General features: G+C 35.2%; 1 protein-coding gene and 2 long non-coding RNA genes across 4 annotated transcripts; 2 read left to right on the top strand and 1 right to left on the bottom strand.

Moving 5' to 3' along the window:
* The first annotated feature begins 2,967 nt into the window (after positions 1-2,967).
* LOC127841924 (uncharacterized) lies at positions 2,968-5,679 on the top strand. 2 transcript variants are annotated; one of them, XR_008031431.1, is made up of 3 exons: positions 2,968-3,296; positions 3,760-4,522; positions 5,060-5,679. It is a non-coding gene; the product is annotated as an uncharacterized LOC127841924 (long non-coding RNA). The 2 variants fall into 2 exon arrangements; XR_008031432.1 differs by having other exon boundaries at positions 2,969-3,296; positions 3,760-4,358.
* Positions 5,680-5,962: 283 nt separating this feature from the next.
* LOC127841925 (uncharacterized) lies at positions 5,963-7,220 on the bottom strand. The gene is made up of 3 exons (XR_008031433.1): positions 7,144-7,220; positions 6,809-6,924; positions 5,963-6,549 (listed from the first exon to the last, which is right to left on the bottom strand). It is a non-coding gene; the product is annotated as an uncharacterized LOC127841925 (long non-coding RNA).
* A 5,731-nt stretch (positions 7,221-12,951) lies between these two features.
* LOC127841922 (uncharacterized) lies at positions 12,952-17,870 on the top strand. Its single transcript, XM_052371063.1, has 3 exons — positions 12,952-13,091; positions 16,752-16,878; positions 17,632-17,870. Exons 1-3 carry the CDS (start codon positions 13,044-13,046, stop codon positions 17,820-17,822), a joined length of 366 nt encoding a protein of 121 aa, XP_052227023.1. The 5' UTR covers positions 12,952-13,043; the 3' UTR covers positions 17,823-17,870.
* Positions 17,871-19,162: the final 1,292 nt, after the last annotated feature.

Genomic DNA, 19,162 nt, shown 5'->3' with positions numbered 1-19,162 from the left:
AAGACCTATAGATAACATGTATTCTATAGGTCTTTGACAGAAATGACTTTTAAAGAGTAAACATGCCTTGTAATGAACCATCCACAGCATAATGTGTATTCTTTTGTAATAGGCTTACCATAAGTACATGTTAACAATCGTCAGTTTGTCCTTTACCATTCATTATACAGGTGTGTAAATACCTTCTTTTGAAGTTAACAAGTTTTATACAACTTGCCTGCCTCACTCACTAGTTTTGCACTAATAAATAAATCTTATTTGCGTATTTTAAAACGCGCAACCACTCGGCGTTATAACATACATGTATATTATTTTACGTACACCAAGTTCAATGTGATTTGTAAACGTATTCTGTTAATGTACCTATTTGTACGGAACAAACGCTGGTTATTTTATTGTCATACGATTTCTTCGTTCACCGGTTTATATATACATGTAATGTATACTTTCACTTTTTGAATCCACGCGAAGTAATTTGTGAAGTGCCATACGTTCATTAGTGAACCATTTCCATGAAAGTACAACATGTATTGTGATCACGAATACTTCCAACATAAACAACCTCTGTGAACAAGTCCCGTTAATAATAGTGGTATGTATCTTATGTTACAATTTTGCCAATGTTCAGTATCCGTTAAAATGATTCTATCTTTAATAGTTTGCTTGGAATATGCTTTTACACTTCAAGAAATGTATTAATCTGCATTAAAAGTCCCTGTATCCGTCTGGTGATGTATCGTAATGGTAAATCAAAGCCTTACATACCATATAGCACGTGTATACTGTGTGTAATATGAATAATGCACAAACAAATTGTGATGTTTGTTATTATTTACCAAATTGGAAATGTAAAATGTAGCGTGCAGTAAAAAAATATATTATTAAGCACACACAATTGCTGTGTTTTGATTGATGAAGATATGGGTTTTTATGAGGCGAGAAGTCTTGAGGAGAGAGAGTAGAATGTTTAAATAGGGTAGAGAACGGGACTATTGAATGAGTGACGGAAAGACGTGAGGCTCAGCTGGTGGAGTGAGAATAGAGCAACAAAGGATTTCAAGAAGGGAGCTGGAATAAAGTGAGAAGCCAGAAGAGTTACAGTAGAAAGGAAAAATGTGAGACAGAGAAAGGAAAAGAGAGACAGAAAACGTAACAAACACGTGAGCTAGTAGGAAGAAGGGCGCATAGAAAGTGAGAATGTACGTAGAAAAGAAAGTGGTGTGAGAAGAATACACGAAAGACATCGGGGTACCACGACCAGTACCCGATGATGGTGGGCTCATAGAGCCCGAGTAACTCCGTCCAACGGACAGAGGTAAGATTTTTCTTTTTCATACAATTTTATTAAATAAAACCCTGGGGTGTAGAGTGCCCCAGGTACCCGCTAAAAGCATTTAAATGCAAATATACAAAACTAGATGACTATTTAATGAAGAGAATCTTATTTAAGATGTATTGAATACACCAAATAATAATTTATTATTAACAGTCTTTCACATAGCGTCTGCACGCTTAAAATGAAGTAATATTTTAAAAACAGTCTTTCACTGCGTCTGCACGCATATTTGCTATTAAATATTTAAGTAACATTTAGAAGATTAATAAAGCAATTCAAGTCTAGTTTATAATTAATAAGAAATAAAATATGTCACACACCTACGTGAAAATGTATATAAAAAAATAGTAAATACTGTTATTACTAGGAAAATATACAAAAAATCGCTTCCTGTGTGCTCCCTTAGTTCATACACGGGCATTCACCGCGGGAGCTCACAACAAACTTTAAAAAATAAATGCAAGTCTACAGCTGCACCGGGAGATAGAGATGAGGCGCGTCTATAGCCTTCGGTACCACCACAAACCCGTCTCAGCCCAACCTCCCAGATTAGCCTGAAGAAAGTGCGACAAATATAAATTATTTTTTTGAAGAAAAAAGACAATCTCTTGACTTGAGGAAATATTAGTCAAGTATCCTATAATAATAATAATGATAAATAAGTCAACATTTTGCGCATACAGACCCCAGTATAAGTAACACACATATAGCTGATGTTTACAGAAGTAGACCAAGTATGTGTTATTATTTGCAATTGTTGAATGAAACCAGATAATCTATAATGATACGTCTAGCTAATTTGCGCATGAAAGCATTTAAACTTAGAGCCGAAAATATATAGTTTTATGAGAGATTATCTTTTTTAATTGAACTTTTGTAAAGAATATCTGACAGTGTTTTTTTTTCAATCAATAACGGTTTTTGAATATTCACTTACCTATGCTTAAAAATAATATATAATAGAGCCTTCTCTTACAAAATTACATTCTCATTCAAATAATATATTACAAAGAATGCACAAAGTTATTTGTTGTTATTTAGACGCATGATTATTTATGATAGATTTATTGTGATTTTTTTACGATGAGCTGTATATACTTAAGTCGCAAATAAAATACCTGTTCTGTTCTTATGTGTGTAGACAGAGACGTAGATAACAGTTATCTGTGTCTCTGGTGTAGAGCAAAGTATTTGTCCAGCAGTTATGGGTTTTTTAATTACTTGGCAAATATAATTGGAATGATAAGTCAGAAATTTATCTTAAATCAAGGTAACAATTTTAGGCAATATTGCAAATTTTAGGAAATTAGTCCTCAACATTTCATGTACAATAAAGATGGATGTGTATGCCTCCAAATGGAAGGATGTCTTATTTACGTTGTCCGTCCTTCTGTTTTTAGTCCATGATACCCGGCAGGCACGGTTTTACCCTGGTGGGGAGGGGGCACGAGGGGCACGTGCCCCCCCCCCCCAGCCGCTTAAGCCTTCTGTTTTCGTGGACGTATTTTTGTGAAACCAACTTAGCCAGATGTTCCGATTTCCACGGTGTCCGACAGAGGGAGTGCCCCTATCAACCATAGTTTTAACTATCAACAGGGGGGGGGGAGCATCTGTTGTACGTTAACACTCCATTATCACCATAGCAACAATCTCTTGAGTGCGATATGCGCTCTTTTTGGCAGTAGATCTTAAGCGTCTGGATAACAGTGAGCGTCGGTCATTTACACTTAATAATCGTCTGGATGATCTCGAACATGGTTTTGATGGAAAGTATACCAATTAACAATGCATTGTCAGATGGGAACGTTAAACAAGGAGACGTCACTTGCGGTATATAATACAGCGTTTCACGGCATTGTCTTCCTAACAATGATGCCCGATGGATGAACTTTTTGGTCCATCAAAAAAACAAAAAAACAAACACAGAGTCAGACTCGGAGCCAAAGTTGTTGAGTCTAAGGTAAGAATTTATATAAAAAATAATTTTGATTATAACCCGTTTGTTGCGCTAAGTTTAGTCAGTATGTTATATGTTTAACTCTTAAATTTTGAAATGAAAGAACAACAAAAAAATGAGTTTGAATTTATTAAAATTTTTCTTTATACTGCTAGTAATATAAATATATAAAAAAAATAAAGCCCATACAATGATATATGCCTGATTTCCTCTATATACACCTTGTAGATATACATTTTATTAAAATTATCGAACTTTATCAAACATTTTGTGCACTTTTTTCAGCTTTTGCATTTTAAACTATTAACATAAACATTTATCACGCATTATATAAGCTCTGATAAAATATGGTTATTGAAATATTGATGAGACCAACAGTATAAATGTATATTTTGAAATAAAATGTTTGCGTAGTTAATTCAACTGAATTTTACATTTCTTAATACTCTCTCTTTTCTATTTTCAGAACTCATCATGAAGATGACTATATGAGTGCACCTACCTACTCAAGTGTGGTCAAAGCTTCCAGCCCCCTACCAATAATATCAGAGATGTTTTAAATGCGGAATCAACATATTTGCAATAATTTAGCGTTACGCCTTATGCCATTAATCACCATGAACAGTTAGAGCATCGATGTAATTACATCGATGGGTGCAACTGATCAGAATTATTGTTATAAGTTAAATTATGTGTTACAATAATACGATTTCTGTCACTTGCATTTATTAACAAAGAAAGAATACAATTATTTAAATAGATGATGAAAAATCTAATAACGAACATTTTGGGGCTTTTTCCAGCCATTTTTGGAAAAGGAGTCTGGTCTAATTGGGATTTTTAAATCGATTAAATGGCGTGCACTGTACATATACGGTCTAATGTCATGCAGTTCATCTTCATCTTCATAATGATCATATTCGTCAGAAAAGCCCATAATTTAACATAAAAGTATTGATATAATAGCAATGCAGTTTATCGTCTCGGCAGAAATCACGGTGCCTATACCACGTGCCTTTTTAAGATCTGTGTGGGGAGTTAAATGTCAACAAAAGCACGACAAAGGTAAGATTTTTAAGGATAACTTTTTTAATATGTCATCATTTTCAATGGGATAAAGTGGAGAGCCCGCTCATTCATGAGAGTTTTCTATAGGTATCATGATTTTGTAAAACAAATGAATATTGTTTCAGTAAAGTGCAACCGCGCGTTTGAACGGTTAGAAAAAGGTAGGATCAGTGTGGGGACATTATTTTATTATGACACAGAAACATCACCTCTCGTGAAATAAAGCAATAAACTTTATGGGCGGAGCTTACACTATATCATTTTGCATTCTTTTTTCAGGTTTCTTTCATATATTTATGAAAACAAAATCAAGAAAAATATTCTAACAGTATTATGATATGTGTGGTATACGTGTTTAGAAGGATCTGTGTGGTATCCGTGTTTCTACAATTTATGGATAAATTGAGATAATAACGACAATATATATATATTTTGATTAATTTCAATTATTTCAATACAACAATTACTACTACTACTACTACTACTGCTACTACTACTACTACTACTACTATTACTACTACTTCTGCTACTACTACTAATACTACTGCTACTACTACTACTACTACTACTACTACTACTACTACTACTACTACTACTACTACTACTACTACAACAACAACTATTACTACTACTAGTAGTAGTAGTAATAGTAGTAGTAGTAGATCTATTATTATTATTTAAAAATTCATTCATTTCAGTAATCACCTATTTGGCACTAGTGAGCGGACAAGGGTTAAGGGAAGAAAAAACAAAGGAAACAGTTTCACGAGGCAGGAATGCTATACAGAAGGAGACACGAGGAGTAAGGTGGGCGCGGGCGAGACGAAACGATAGCAAACTGTTGCCAACAATAAGAATGCGGATAGACGAACACAATGGACATTTTTATTCTGACACAAATTCTGCAATAAAAATTATGTCAAATATTACACAGGTTGACAAAAAGCAAAGGCATGTTCTTTCCGGAGTAATACGTATGTTTTAAAATCAAATTTGGAATACAAGCTGATAAAATAGAATACACCAGACGTATTGGCTTGTCATTTTGTTGTTATTTAAAGTTTAAGGTAAACGGTATGTTTATTAAAAACAAAATACTGGTCATAGTAGAAACATATATATATGTGTGTGTTTGTGTGTTTTATTTCATATATAGAATTTATATTGCAGCATTAGTTTATTACATAGCATAGATATTGACAATCATTCGCCATGTGTTGGTGATAATGTCATGTTATAAATTATGTCGTTGTATTCAGTGTAACAAATGTATGCTTATCTTTAGCGTTAATTATTTTGAAGAGAATATAAAAAGTAAATGAATAAATATTATATTATTATATATGTACGATTCTCCTCTTTTGTTGTGGATGGATGCAGCTCTGAAGAATGTCAAGACGTATTTCGAATTAAGGAGTATTGTATTGTATACACAACCACATTGCATACATTGTTTACTGTCAATTACCACGGCCTAGAGTATAAGCAGGCAGTTAATTATGTAAAGCAATCGTGAAAATCCCTAGTATTAGAAACCCTGGCTGCTTATGATTATCGAACTAGCTCGTGACAGCGGTTTTTAAAATTGAAACCAACGAAAAAACATCGCAAAACTTTAATCAAGTTATAATTAAAAAAGAATCACAGATTCGATAATACAAATCACAGATGCGATATATTAATGAATAACGTGAATCCAAAATATTGCACAATTATTTGAGATGATTTCAAGCACACAAACGAACTAAACGAAACCTAAAAATTAATCAAATTCGGATAACTTTAGAATCATTTTGAAAAGTAAAGTAAAAGTAAAACAACGAATAAAATAACGTAAAACGATAATGAAGTTACACAGACAAACTGTAAACTATTATGATTTTTAATCATTATTCACGGATTTATGTGAAGTCCTCACGTATCGAGAAAGGTTTGTTTTGCGTTTGTACGTTTTGAAACACTCCTCACTACTGTAACACTTGTCATGCATGTGGGTATTGACGTGCTCTCTGAGGTCATTCTCACTCCTAACTGCCAACCCACACTGGTAACATTTCACCAAACCCTCTTTTTGCACTTTTCTCTCTAGCCACGAGTAGGTACTTGTCCGCAAAGCTCCTGTCGCACTGTACACACACGTGACATTGGGGTCCTTTGTTCGTTGAAGCCTTCTAAGATTGTAGGCATCCTGAGAAAAAACAACATATTTTTTTCACGTGACATTTCAATGCGTAAACACGCTATTTCAAAAATGTTAGTATCTGAGGACACGCGTTCGTTAGTTTTAAATAACAAACGATTTGACGATTATTGAGTTATTTAAAAATATATGATAACCTGAGAGATGAGATATATTGTATATTTGTGTTGTTTCAAGAAAATCCGTCCATCTGTTTGTAAGCATAACTGTATAAAAATGTAACTATTTTTAAGGTGTTTAATCTTACCTAAAATGCTTTCCCACAGCAGTTATAGTTTCCAGAGTTAGCGTGTCCCCTAATGTGGCGCAATAATCTAGCTCTGGTCTTCGACATTTTTCTGCATTCGGAGCATTGAGCCATACCTTAAAGCAAATATAATATCAAAAATTGAAAAAAATAATACCACACTGATCCTACCTTTTTCTAACAGTTCAAACGCGCGGTTGCACTTTACTGAAAAAATACTTATTTGTTTTATAAAATCATGATACCTATAGAAAACTCTCATAAATTAGCGGGCTCTCCACTTTATCCCATTAAAAATGGTGACATATTAAAAAAGTTATCCTTAAAAATCTTACCTTCGTCGCGCTTTTGTTGATATTTTACTCCCCACACAGATCTTAAAAAGTCATGTGGTATAGGCACCGTGGAAATAGAGAATACTAGGTTAGCGTTGAATACAGAGAAGTTTATGTTGCGAGGCTTAGAACGCCGGAAGCGCGAGCCTTGGCGAGCGCTTTCGGTGTTCGAGCCGAGCAACATAAGCTTCTCTGTATTCAACGCTAATCCTAGTATTCTATTTATCCCATTTGATTTTTTCAACGTGACATTTAACATAAATCGATCTAATAACCTTAACAATAATTTAAATTCAGTCATAAAAGCGCTTAAAATCTAACAAATGTAACCATGCGTAGTGATATACATGTATTTGTTCTGGTACGCAAAATAGTCTTTAAAAATTCACAAACAAACTGTGAAACAAGTAAAAATAACACCATATGCCTACATTCAATTTTACGCAGTATGCGAATTTTAACACTTTACGACCGCAAAAAGAAGATTTTACTTTACTATAACTCATTTTATTTTCGAAAGAAAATGATCAAAATCCAATATGGCGGCGAATGCTCCTGACAAAATGCTGTCGATGTCAACATACATGTACACCATCGACGACCTATTTCTGGCTACCATAACTTTAAATGTCGCTTTTAATGATTTTTGACTGGCGCGACTTTGTACAGGTCTGTCAATACTAAATAAACTGTACGCTGAAGTTTCTTTAGCTATCGAAGACCTTGACAATTTTGACGAGTAAACAGACAATTGCAGCGACTGACACTTTATTTGACAAAATATACAGGGCAATACGTTTTCCGACTTCGGACGACGAATTTAACGACGCCCAGTTCGTGTTTTTATATAATGTTATGGGTATGCCGTGTGTGATCCGATGCATCAATGGCGCCCATGTTAAAATCATTTCCCCGAGAACAGGGAACGACAAAAGTACAATTTCAAAAATCAAAACACGTAAGAACTAGTATCTTACCTTTAATTATCCTTTAAAATCCATCTAATAATCCATTAACTCAATAATTGACGATTTTGCATCTAGGGTCTTTAATAATTATTTTAGCATAGTTAAATAAAGACCCTTATGCCATTCTAAAACTTTATTCAAATGGGTTTATGAACGCGATTAACTTTCTTCTTCGTCACACGCTACGTCATGTACTCTACATTACTGTTATGCAAATGAACCGGAGCAGTTTATCTAATAATAGCCGTTGGTAAACTCGGTTGCATTTGCAGATTTCTGCATACAAACATAATTATGTTTAAACTTGCACAATGTTTTATTTATCTATGGTAAATGCGCTTATTGTACGAGAAAATAATTTAATATATAAATACACAAAGAATGGAAAACATTCCAGTACACAACAGATAAATGAGTAGAAAATACCCGTGTACAAAATGGGACGTTCCCAATTCCAGTGTGGTGCTATTTTTACCATCTTATACTTTACACAGCTCTATGCCTAACGTGAATTAAATAGGAAAGCAAACATAGCAGATTATTCATGAACTGTGCGATATGTGTATGGCTTGTTGTACATTCTTAATATTTAAGATAAATGTCAAAAGTATATGCTTTGGTTATAAACAATGCACATTACACGAAATAAGGAAAATGTGATCAATTGACAATTCAGATATGTCGACATACAGTACATGTAGAAAACATGTGAAATAAGTCGCGTTTATAATAAATCGTCAAAAAAATGGGGAAAATGACGCAATAAGTATGTCATTTTATGACGCCATCAATCAGCTGATTCATTATACGGATGGCGAAAAATGATGTCATATGACTAGATTTAAAGGTTGAAGGTCGTATACTTTTGAAGCTTACTAGTAAGCCTTAAGTTTTGTCGACTTTGTTTCTTATGAAAAATCATTTAGTGGTAAAGTAAATATAAATAAAAAAATAACAAAACAAAAATCGTGTAATTTTATATTTTATTTCAACAGTTCTTTTGTTGAATATGACATATATATATTTTTTGCAACATATGCACATTTTCTTCTAATGGGTGACCTTAAAATTCGATAAATGAACCAAACAATATCGACCTAATTTTAGCGCATATCGCATGACGTCATTTAAAAAGTAGTCCGTGCACGCGACAGGTATATTCCACAGTGTTGAATACAAGCAAGTATATTCCACAACGTGTTATACCGTCAATGTCGCGCTGAAAATGGGATAAATAACGCTGTTAATATTGCGGATGTACAGCTCTGACGTCACAGCAAGGGAGGTAAACTTTTGGAAAACGGTGCGTTATTGGGAGCTTTACCTGGTGATTTAAAATTGACCTTTAATTATGTATTCCATAATGTAATATTTGGTAAAAGTGCTATATTATCAGTACAGACTGAAGCATATGTCATAGAATCTTATAATAACATGTTCATATTAATTGCTGGATGTTATTTTAGTACACACTTGCCTTGGACATTTTTCTTCGCTTTCATGCACACACAACGTCTTGGTGAACGTCCTGTTCATCATCATCATACTAATTGACATGCCATGACAATAAGGAATATTTGACGGATACCAAAATGGAATATGAAACAAAACATGTATGCATTAATTGTTGTCCTGAAATTTAAAGACCAATTACATTTATTTCATGACAGTGTCCAATGTGCTTTTTGCATAAAGACCAGCTACGGAAATGGGTTACTGTGCTCACGACATATGAAAATTGGAGGCGGCGGGTTCTGCGCACTGGCGACTGAGACAAGATGCAAATACCTTTCACGACTGACGTACTGACTTAAACTCCACATAATCCATTACAGCTCACCAACATAGCAATCACACTTTTTGGCCTCTAAATTACTACACAAACATAATTCAAGGCTTATATGATTTAAATATTACCTCATGGCTCCTTTTTCTTTCGGCATCAAAATTACTCATCTGACGAGACACAGATACACATGACTGCCTGGGCACATTAAGGTCTCATTGGCCACCGTGCTCTGGTTTCCGGGGGTAAAATTAACGGACCTACTTTGGCTCAAAATTATAAATGTTTTTCCCTGAAAGTTCACAGGGACAGGTCCGTACTTACTAAGAGACGACCTGTAAATTAAAGTATGATATAAAGTATGATCTTCAAACACGAAAATGGGGGTTAAATTTATAATGTTGATGCATAAATAGCGATTGCCCATTGGAAGCATCCGCAGGCTGGTGTATATGCAAGGTAAACGATGATGGTTATTGAGTCCATCTTTACATGAAAAATGCTGAAAAATCTTAAATATGACCTAAAAATGCTGAAAAATCTTAAATATGACCTAAAAATGCACATACAATTGACAGTGTCAATCGTAGTCAGGCACTAGCGTATAAAGTCTTCAAAACTTTTTTCTAATCATAATGCGTCTACAGTATTTATACCGAGGTTAAATTGATATCAGTAGATCATCCTATGCGTAAGGATAATGTCGATTAAGTATGGTAAATGTACAAACGGTCGGAAGAAAACATCGAAGAAAAACAGCCGTTGGTCGCCATTTTGAACACCAGTAAATATTTTTACTATTTTTATCACTTACGCCACACCAGTTTTTTGTGTACGATCTGTCTACAGTGATGGTTGTTTATGGAGTGCAGACATGGGCGTCTCCGGGAATAATCCTAAAGGGTCGGGAGGGATGAGGGATAGAACATATTAAGCATAATTGGGCATCATGAAGTTTATCTGGAAGGTAACGAGTCAGTACCCCTTGTCGAATGTATGACGACTTCAATAACGCTGCCACACGAGTAGTGCCTGGCATAATCAATCTCAAAAGGATGCTTCACAATTTATTGCCAACACGAACAATCCAGAATGTCGGCATTTCACTAAGGGTACATATTCCGAATCGAATCGATCTGGTGATGATGTATTGAAGATACATATGGTTCATCAAAGTGACAATGCCAAATATACCTCTGTCTGAATAAAAAATGAACTAGCAAGTCTATGTGAAGACACTGTGAGGGATGATTTTGTTACTGAAGCAAACAATTTAACTGTATTCTAAATCTTAGCGGACGATACTGCTGATATCTCGGGAACGGAGCAACTGTCCATCGGAATGAGAATTTTCGATGAAGAGAATATTATGAATGAATATCGTCATAGGAGAAGAGTTCTTTGAATTTACAGCACTTGATAACATGGACGCATTAACTATTGCAAGGGCAATTGTAACACAGTACAAGAAGTACGATCTAAATTTGAATAAGGTACGCTGCAAAAGATACGAACCATCAAACAATTTCATGGAATAAATAATGTTGAACAGGACGCCATTTGTACGACATGAGCAAGAAGGAATCCATTGAACAGATTTCGAGTAAGATTTTGTTGATTTGGTTAAAAAACTACGGATTTGTTTCCAGCCGTTCGTGAGGTGATGATCATATCCTGCCCACCATCACCTGTACGGTGGAACGATCATCTGACACGCTTAGAAGAGTCAAGACATGGCCTACATCCGCCATGTCCGACGACATGCTTCAGGATCATGCATGATTATTGTTCACAGGGATCGCAAACAATGTTTTAAGAGTAAATAAATTTAGCAATAACCGCATCCAATGATTCCGCTCACCGATTTTCCAGGGGGAGGGGGGGGGGGTAAGCTGATCCCATTTGCCGCCATGTGAGGACGCCTATAAATGCAGAGTGCGTGAACTATAACTTTCGTCAGTGTTTATGGACTAATTGCCCTTGATATTTTTCTTGGGAGAAAATTACATTGTGTTGTGTAATGCAGTGTGCATATTGTAATAAAAAAATATTTAAGGGATTCAATTGGAACTTAATTTTATAAAACGTTGAGAGGAAGTGTGGAGTAGAAGAACAACATCTATTGCTTTGATATATTTTTTTAGAGATTTTGTCCTTTACTTAATTATAAAGCATACCTGTATTAATGTATAATTTTGAATACAATGCTGTGACAATTTACGTGTTAACAGATGGCATTAAGATGTTTATTTCTTTCAATTAACAAATAGATTTGTCTGTTTTCTTTCATTTTGAAAATCAAAGTGTTTGAGTCTAAACAATTCTTTGGTATAGGGGTAACTTACAACGACAGCTCTTGTTTAATTATATGGGCTTAGTTGACATATTCAATGTTGATTGTATGTTGCACATGAACTGGTTAACATTATCGTGATGTATTGGATTGGTTGCTCAGGGGAATAGAGTTCACGTTGAAACTGATAAATTGAGTTTACACTGCGCAAAAGAAATTATATATTGTGTGAGGTTCGATTCATGTCTCGTCACATTGTATAATAGTCGTCGTGATTTACTTGATTCCCACAATAATTAATTAACTTGATATACACACGGTAAAACGCACTTTACAATTATAACGATAACACAAGATCAAGTATTTGACCCTGAACTCAATACCTGGGAAAAGTGCCCCGTTAGTCTGCAGAATTGATTTGGAACTGAGACAGCTCAAGAACGCCTGTATAATTGGGAATTGATATGGTTGTGACGCACGCTGGACAAAAACACAAACGATGATAAGTAATATGAATATTTATACGTATGGGGTAGAAGTTCTAGTGTAGTAGCCATTACAAATTCTGTCGCTTTCTATTCCAGCATTTGATAGTCGAATTTCGTCACAAACACAATGGGTAATTGTGCAGTATATTAGAATACCATATTTACACGGGTTTAAGAAGATCATGCACAGTGGTGCACATTAATCGCAAGTCCTTCATCATTTTGGCACCTTTACCATATGAGAAAACCGAATAAACACTACATCATTGGCCATGAAGATAAGGCTCAAATAATGTGCTGTATAGGGACATCAGCCCTCACGTAGGGTCACACATAAACCCAGTTAAGGATCTACAAGCCACGCCATGCTGTTATATGTCACGTTGTTAACCATACTTTTGGGTCTGACAGAGGTATGTTGGTCGACTTTATTTAATACCTTTTCTGTATTCGATTACATTGACCACCGCAAATATGCTTTTGTTATTTTAACACAGTATATACTTTTTCTGCAACGAAACTATGACTAATAATACATTTGACCTACCGAAACCCAATTTGTTGAAAAAAAAACAACACTTGTGGTTTCAGATAGAATATGTTACTATATACCGTATGTCATTTTATACTATAATTGATGCTCCCTTATAATTAATGTTGCATTTAAATGCCAGTAAAAAATGGTGCTCGATTGCCAGCATTTTTTGTGGTACAACAAACGTTTAAATACTACTCATATGTAAATAATTACAAGAGAAGTATTGATGCAAAGCATCAAAGGGCGTCGGGAATTTCAGTGTAAAAGGCACTCAATGAAGTTACATGGAACGATTTTTTTCTACTGTAAATATTAATATATTGGCCGATTATTTTAAACAAAATAGAAAAAGATACTGGTATAACCATTATTTATAATTTTGTGTTATAACCCCCAAATAACCATTAATTATGATGTTGTGTTATAAACCCCAAATAACCATTATCTATGATTTTGTGTTGTAACCCCCAAATATTTCATAGTTCATCAGAGCTCCAGATAAGGTTTTGTGAAATTCTTAAATTACTACCAGATTTTCAAAAAGAATTCTTAACTCTGAAATTTTATTCTTAACGTTACTACTAAGTTTTGGAAAATAATTCTTATTTTTTCTAAATGACCTAAAAATAAGTAATAATGGCTATTTTCATGCAAAAAAAATCAAAATAAACATACTAGCAACTTTATTTATACGAGTTCAACAGTGTCTTTTCAGTATTATACAATTTTATTTTTGAAATACCTTCATGTGTCCAAACTGTGCTTAGATTGCATGCCTTAGATGAATTTTTACATATTTCACAATTTAAACGGGTCTCCCTTTCAATCTTTTCAACGATTGGCCACGGGACTTCCACTCGTTCAATGTTTGTTTTTGTGTGTTTAAGTTTGGACCCGTCGTGTCGCGTTTTTGTTTAGCTTTTCCGACTGTGTCGGCAACTGAACATACAACATCGTATTAGATCTTTTCTATAATGTCTTTCTAAACATTCAACTTCGGCTCACTTTGCGTACAATATGTTAAAAGCGTGTTTTTGGACGCTTCGCAGTTTTTTTTAGGTCGTTCTCTGGGCGCCGCAATTGTTTTTTGACAGATAGACTGTATACGCCGCATTTATTGGAAAAAAAAACCCGATAACCATCCTATATAAGCACCGCAAAGATCTTTAATGCGCGAAAAGAACTCAATAAAAATCGATACGAACCGATGTTAAAATAATATTCGTAACTTGATTTTGTAATTCTCAATGGTACGACAAGATTTTAAAATAAATACGTAACGGACTTGAAAATAATTCGTAATTACGAAAATGCGACCCTTATCTGGAGCTCTGTTCATTTTATTTACATTGGTTACCTTTTTTTACTGGCATCCGTGTGCAGTTTTCATTAATGGAACAGAACTGTGTAGGTTTTACAAAATCTGCTTCATCTTGTAAGCGTAATTTCATATTTTACTCAACTTCAAGGGGAGATGATTCTGAACTTATTCTTACGTTGCTCATTTACGATAGGGGTTGAGTACTCATTGATATGAAAACACTGTACAAGTTTGAAAAAAAAATTGAATGAAAACTGTAAAAAAGCTGCATTTCACAATACTTTGAAATTCAGTAAAAGATCATAAGAGATTTATTGCTCCGATATTCATCATTTTCAATAGGGTTCGAGTAATACTGATATAAAAACACTTTACAAGTTTGGAAAGATTCAGACGAAAGTTGTGAAATCTTTTAAACAAGTGGAAATTGTTTATTTTGTCAAATTTAATAGAAAAAAATTCTGGACTTGTCCCGATGTTTCTCATTTTTTAATGAGGTAAAATGCTCATTGATATGAAGACACTGTAAGTTTGGAAAGAATCTGATGAAAAATGTTGACATAATCACCTAACCAAGCAGTTTTTCACTTTTATTTTTAAATTCAAAGTGACATAATTCTGGACTTATGGTCCGATATTGCTCATATAGAGAGTTTGGGTTGGGTCCTCATTGATAAAAAACCCTGTGCAAGTTTGGGAACAATCGGATGAAAAATTTGGACTTCGAACAACGATTTCAAAATTTCTCAAATTCTAAGGAAGATAACTATGGACGTAATGGTCGGATAATGCTAAAGGGCCCATACCACCTTGATAGTAAAACGTGTCGCGCTCTTTATGTGGTTCTTAAAAAAAAACTCCGAGGAGTGCTTGACTCTAGGGAAACGGGTTGCTGGGACACAGCTCCTCCTTGATAAGCGGCTGCTTCCTTTATCGCAACTCATTGTTACAATCAATAATACGTGTCGCGCTTCGCGCTCTATATGTGGTAGGGATAGTACTTAGGGCCTATGATAGGCAACCATAAAAATACATGGATAATAGATGTGTTGTTTGCATTTTTTTGTTAATATAAAACACGTGTATTTTTTTTTATAAGATATTTAAGTGATGTAAGAAATTTTAATTAACATTGTCACCACACGGCATCCATTAATTTTAATAAAAATGTCCAATTGTAGTAAAATGGATTTTAAAATGTCTACATAAAATAAAGTTTTATTATATTTATTAACCTGACTGAAAAAATTTGTCAGCCGCCGAACTGTTCCGTTCGTGCCGGAACCCGGGATTGAACCGGGTGCCTTTAGATGATTGATGCGTAAACAACTTCAGTCTAACGCTCTCCCAACTGAGCTATTCCGGCTGACATCATTTATGTACTGCTAATTGGTATAGTTGTGTAAAGCGATCGTTATTATATGTCTATTAATAAACTAATACATTGTACGTTTTCGTACCACTACGCCTTCCAATAAACTTGCTTGCGCGATAGGTCGTCAAATATCGTACTACATTGATTATCCACTTAATAAGCAAATTAGAAAAACCACAAAATAAATATATTTTGATTGTGTTTTGTTTTTATACAAGACCAGAAAGTTTCGCGTATTTGCCCAGTCACTGTGATCTTTCCCCTGTGATCAGTTGTGGATCAGTTATTAATTAAAACAATTAGCTTTGCATTATTGGCAATAAATGTTGTAATAAATGTAATAGGCACAAATGCAGTACTTATTTACACTAATTTACACAAAAAATCACCACTATGCAAGATATTCTTAAAACAAAAATATATACATTGATCCGTAAAATAACTCTTCCTCCCATAAGCGAAAAAAAAATGCATTACATACTAGTCGCCGCTCTCCAGAGCGACGCCAATAAATTAACGCGCAACTGCCCACCTTTATTCAGTTTTCACCGCTCAACCAATATGCGCCTGCTTACAATCTTCTATTTTGAAGGAGTGCTGTATCGGAAGAAGATCCACTGAATTTTACATTTTTCTTTTGTCAAACATCAAAAGAGCAATGCTTTCAACGTTATCCGTTAATTTTTAGCCTTCAGAGATGCGTATATCTTGAAAACTCGAAAACATAAAGCAAGTAAATGTATTATAATTTAAAAATGAACTAAACTGTAATGTATGCTTATATGTGTAAACTAGATTCCTTCTATGCATTAAAAAGAACGAACTGCGTCTGTTTTCAGGCCACCGTATGTAAAGTGAAAAGTGATTGCGCGGTCACTGAGTGCTGCTACATCCGGCCGCAGTTCCTCGTGGCCAGCAAGAGACAGTTGGGACTTCCGCTAATGCCACTGCAGACGCACGACACCGGTGGGTTGTATTTTGGGGCTACTTTTTGCGTCGCGAGTACAATTTTCTAAAGGAGTAATGGACCGCGTCATGCGAGAACGGGTCTTCCGTATGCGACCATTGTATCTCTAGAGCAGTCTGCGCCATCGCGCAATCTTGTCAGGTGCTGATCCGTCCGATAATAAGACCACGAACAATTGTTTGACCTTAAGCGGACAGGGAAGGGTCTGACCAGACTGGGCAGGCTTGTCTTGAGCAAAGCTCTGCAGTACATGAAATAGAACCTGTTTTCGCCCAACGCGGCTATTATAGCGTCTAGTCTCATTTGATACCACAATTTGTCCCATAAACCGGATCTTATGAGTGACAAAGTGTTTGTATTCATGATCTTATATTATGAACTTGACACATATAACCTTAATATCGTATATGACATGAAATAAAAATATTTTAAAACGTGTTATAATTCAATACGTCGAAAACAACGCATACATTACTGATTCACTTAAATAGATAATGTATTTAATGGATAATTAATTCAAGTGATTATATTAAGACAATAGATCAAGCACGTGCAATAACAAAGTTTCGTAAAGCATTGAAAACTGTAGGTTTTTAAAGGAAAACTCCACCTCCACAAGAATCTAGATTTAATATAACCACGAATTAGAGTATTAAACACAAGCCCACATTGATTGTTCTCACTCATTGTTGTTTTCGTCCCGCCGATCTTTAAACGTGTCGGGCTCATATTATTATCCATACAATTTACAGGCGTTTGCGAGAGTTACAAGAACCCCGGTGATCCTTGCGATCCTCTGGAGACCATGAACGGCCACTGCGGCTGCGCCTCCGGTTACTCGTGTCAGTGGGTGCCCGCGCCCAGCACGGCAGCGCCAGTTGGCCGGCGCTCCATGATCTACCACCCCGGACCCGGCTCTTACCAATGTGCCGCCCATCCTTGAACGCGCCGGGGCATCCATACTCATAAAGAAATAAACGCCTTCCATGAATCGACTTTGTTCTTGCGAAAATTGAGCATGCGCGAGTATATTTATATGAATTGTAATACACTTTCAACACATTGGGCCTAGAATGTTCAATCAACACTTTTGTTTCTTGATATTCAAGCCAGATAAAGGCCTGATTTAACATCGTGCACGTTCTGCTAAGACCACGACTTGCCTAGAATAAGCAAACAGATTGTCAAGTCTGTTATTAAACTATTGTATCTCTAGCAGGCTGGCAACAATACTCACTAAAAGGTTATTAGTACTAACGTAATTTTCCGGCGTGCATCGTGTTGCGAATCCTTTGTCTTTTGTTTATTGTTTTAAAATACGGAAACAGTTCGAATATGACTGGATACATGGAATAAGATGTACATGTAAAATAATATAAGCTTAATTGCTCAGCGTTTAAACCCGAAAGACTGGCAATCCAAGTGTATGTGGTTTTTCTTAGCCGCGCTACATTAACGCATACGTAAACAGTAACCTCATTTTCTCCTCAAAGGTAGTTGGTTGACATAGACATACACGTTCCGCGAATATTGGACATATTTAGTCTATGGAGTGTTTATGTAGATGGTAACGACACAACAAATCATGGACAACAAGGAGAATCCAAACTCTCACATTATTTTTTAAAGTTATTACATGTGCGCTTGAGTACCGGGTAACTTGTAAAATTGTTTTTTAGGTAGAAGGGTATTAACTTTCAACACGTACAAAGTCATACATGTACAGGTAAAGACTCAAAGTGCAAGTATTGCTAAATGGAATATATCTAGTCGAAAATCTACTTATGACAAGTGCTACAAATTCGATTTGCCATCAAAGGGCAGATATGCTTATTTTTTATTCCCAGGTAGGGTGGCATATAGCAGTTGAACTGTCCGTCAGTGTGTCAGTATGTGTGTATGTCAGTCAGTCCGTCCGAAAACTTTAATGGCCATAACTTTTTCAATATTGAAGATAGCAACTTGATATTTGGCATGCATGTGCATCTCACGGAGCTGCACATTTTGAGTGGTGAAAGATGAAGGTCAAGGTCATCCTTCAAGGTCAAATGTCTAAGATATGGCGTCTGTCCGTCCGTCCAAAAACTTTAACATTGGCCATAACTTTTTCACTAATGAATATAGCAACTTGATATTTGGCATGCATGTGTATCTCATGGAGCTGAACATTTTGAGTGGTGAAAGGTGAAGGTGATCCTTCAAGTTCAAATGTCAAATATATGGCGTCTGTCCGTCCGAAAACTTTAACATTGGCCATAACTTTTTCAATATTGAAGATAGCAA

Source organism: Dreissena polymorpha, chromosome 8 (genome assembly GCF_020536995.1).
Source record: "Dreissena polymorpha isolate Duluth1 chromosome 8, UMN_Dpol_1.0, whole genome shotgun sequence".
In the NCBI taxonomy this organism is placed as follows: Eukaryota; Metazoa; Mollusca; class Bivalvia; order Myida; family Dreissenidae; genus Dreissena; species Dreissena polymorpha.
Note: the sequence above shows the minus strand (reverse complement) of the source record. Positions and strands in the feature narration are given on the sequence as shown.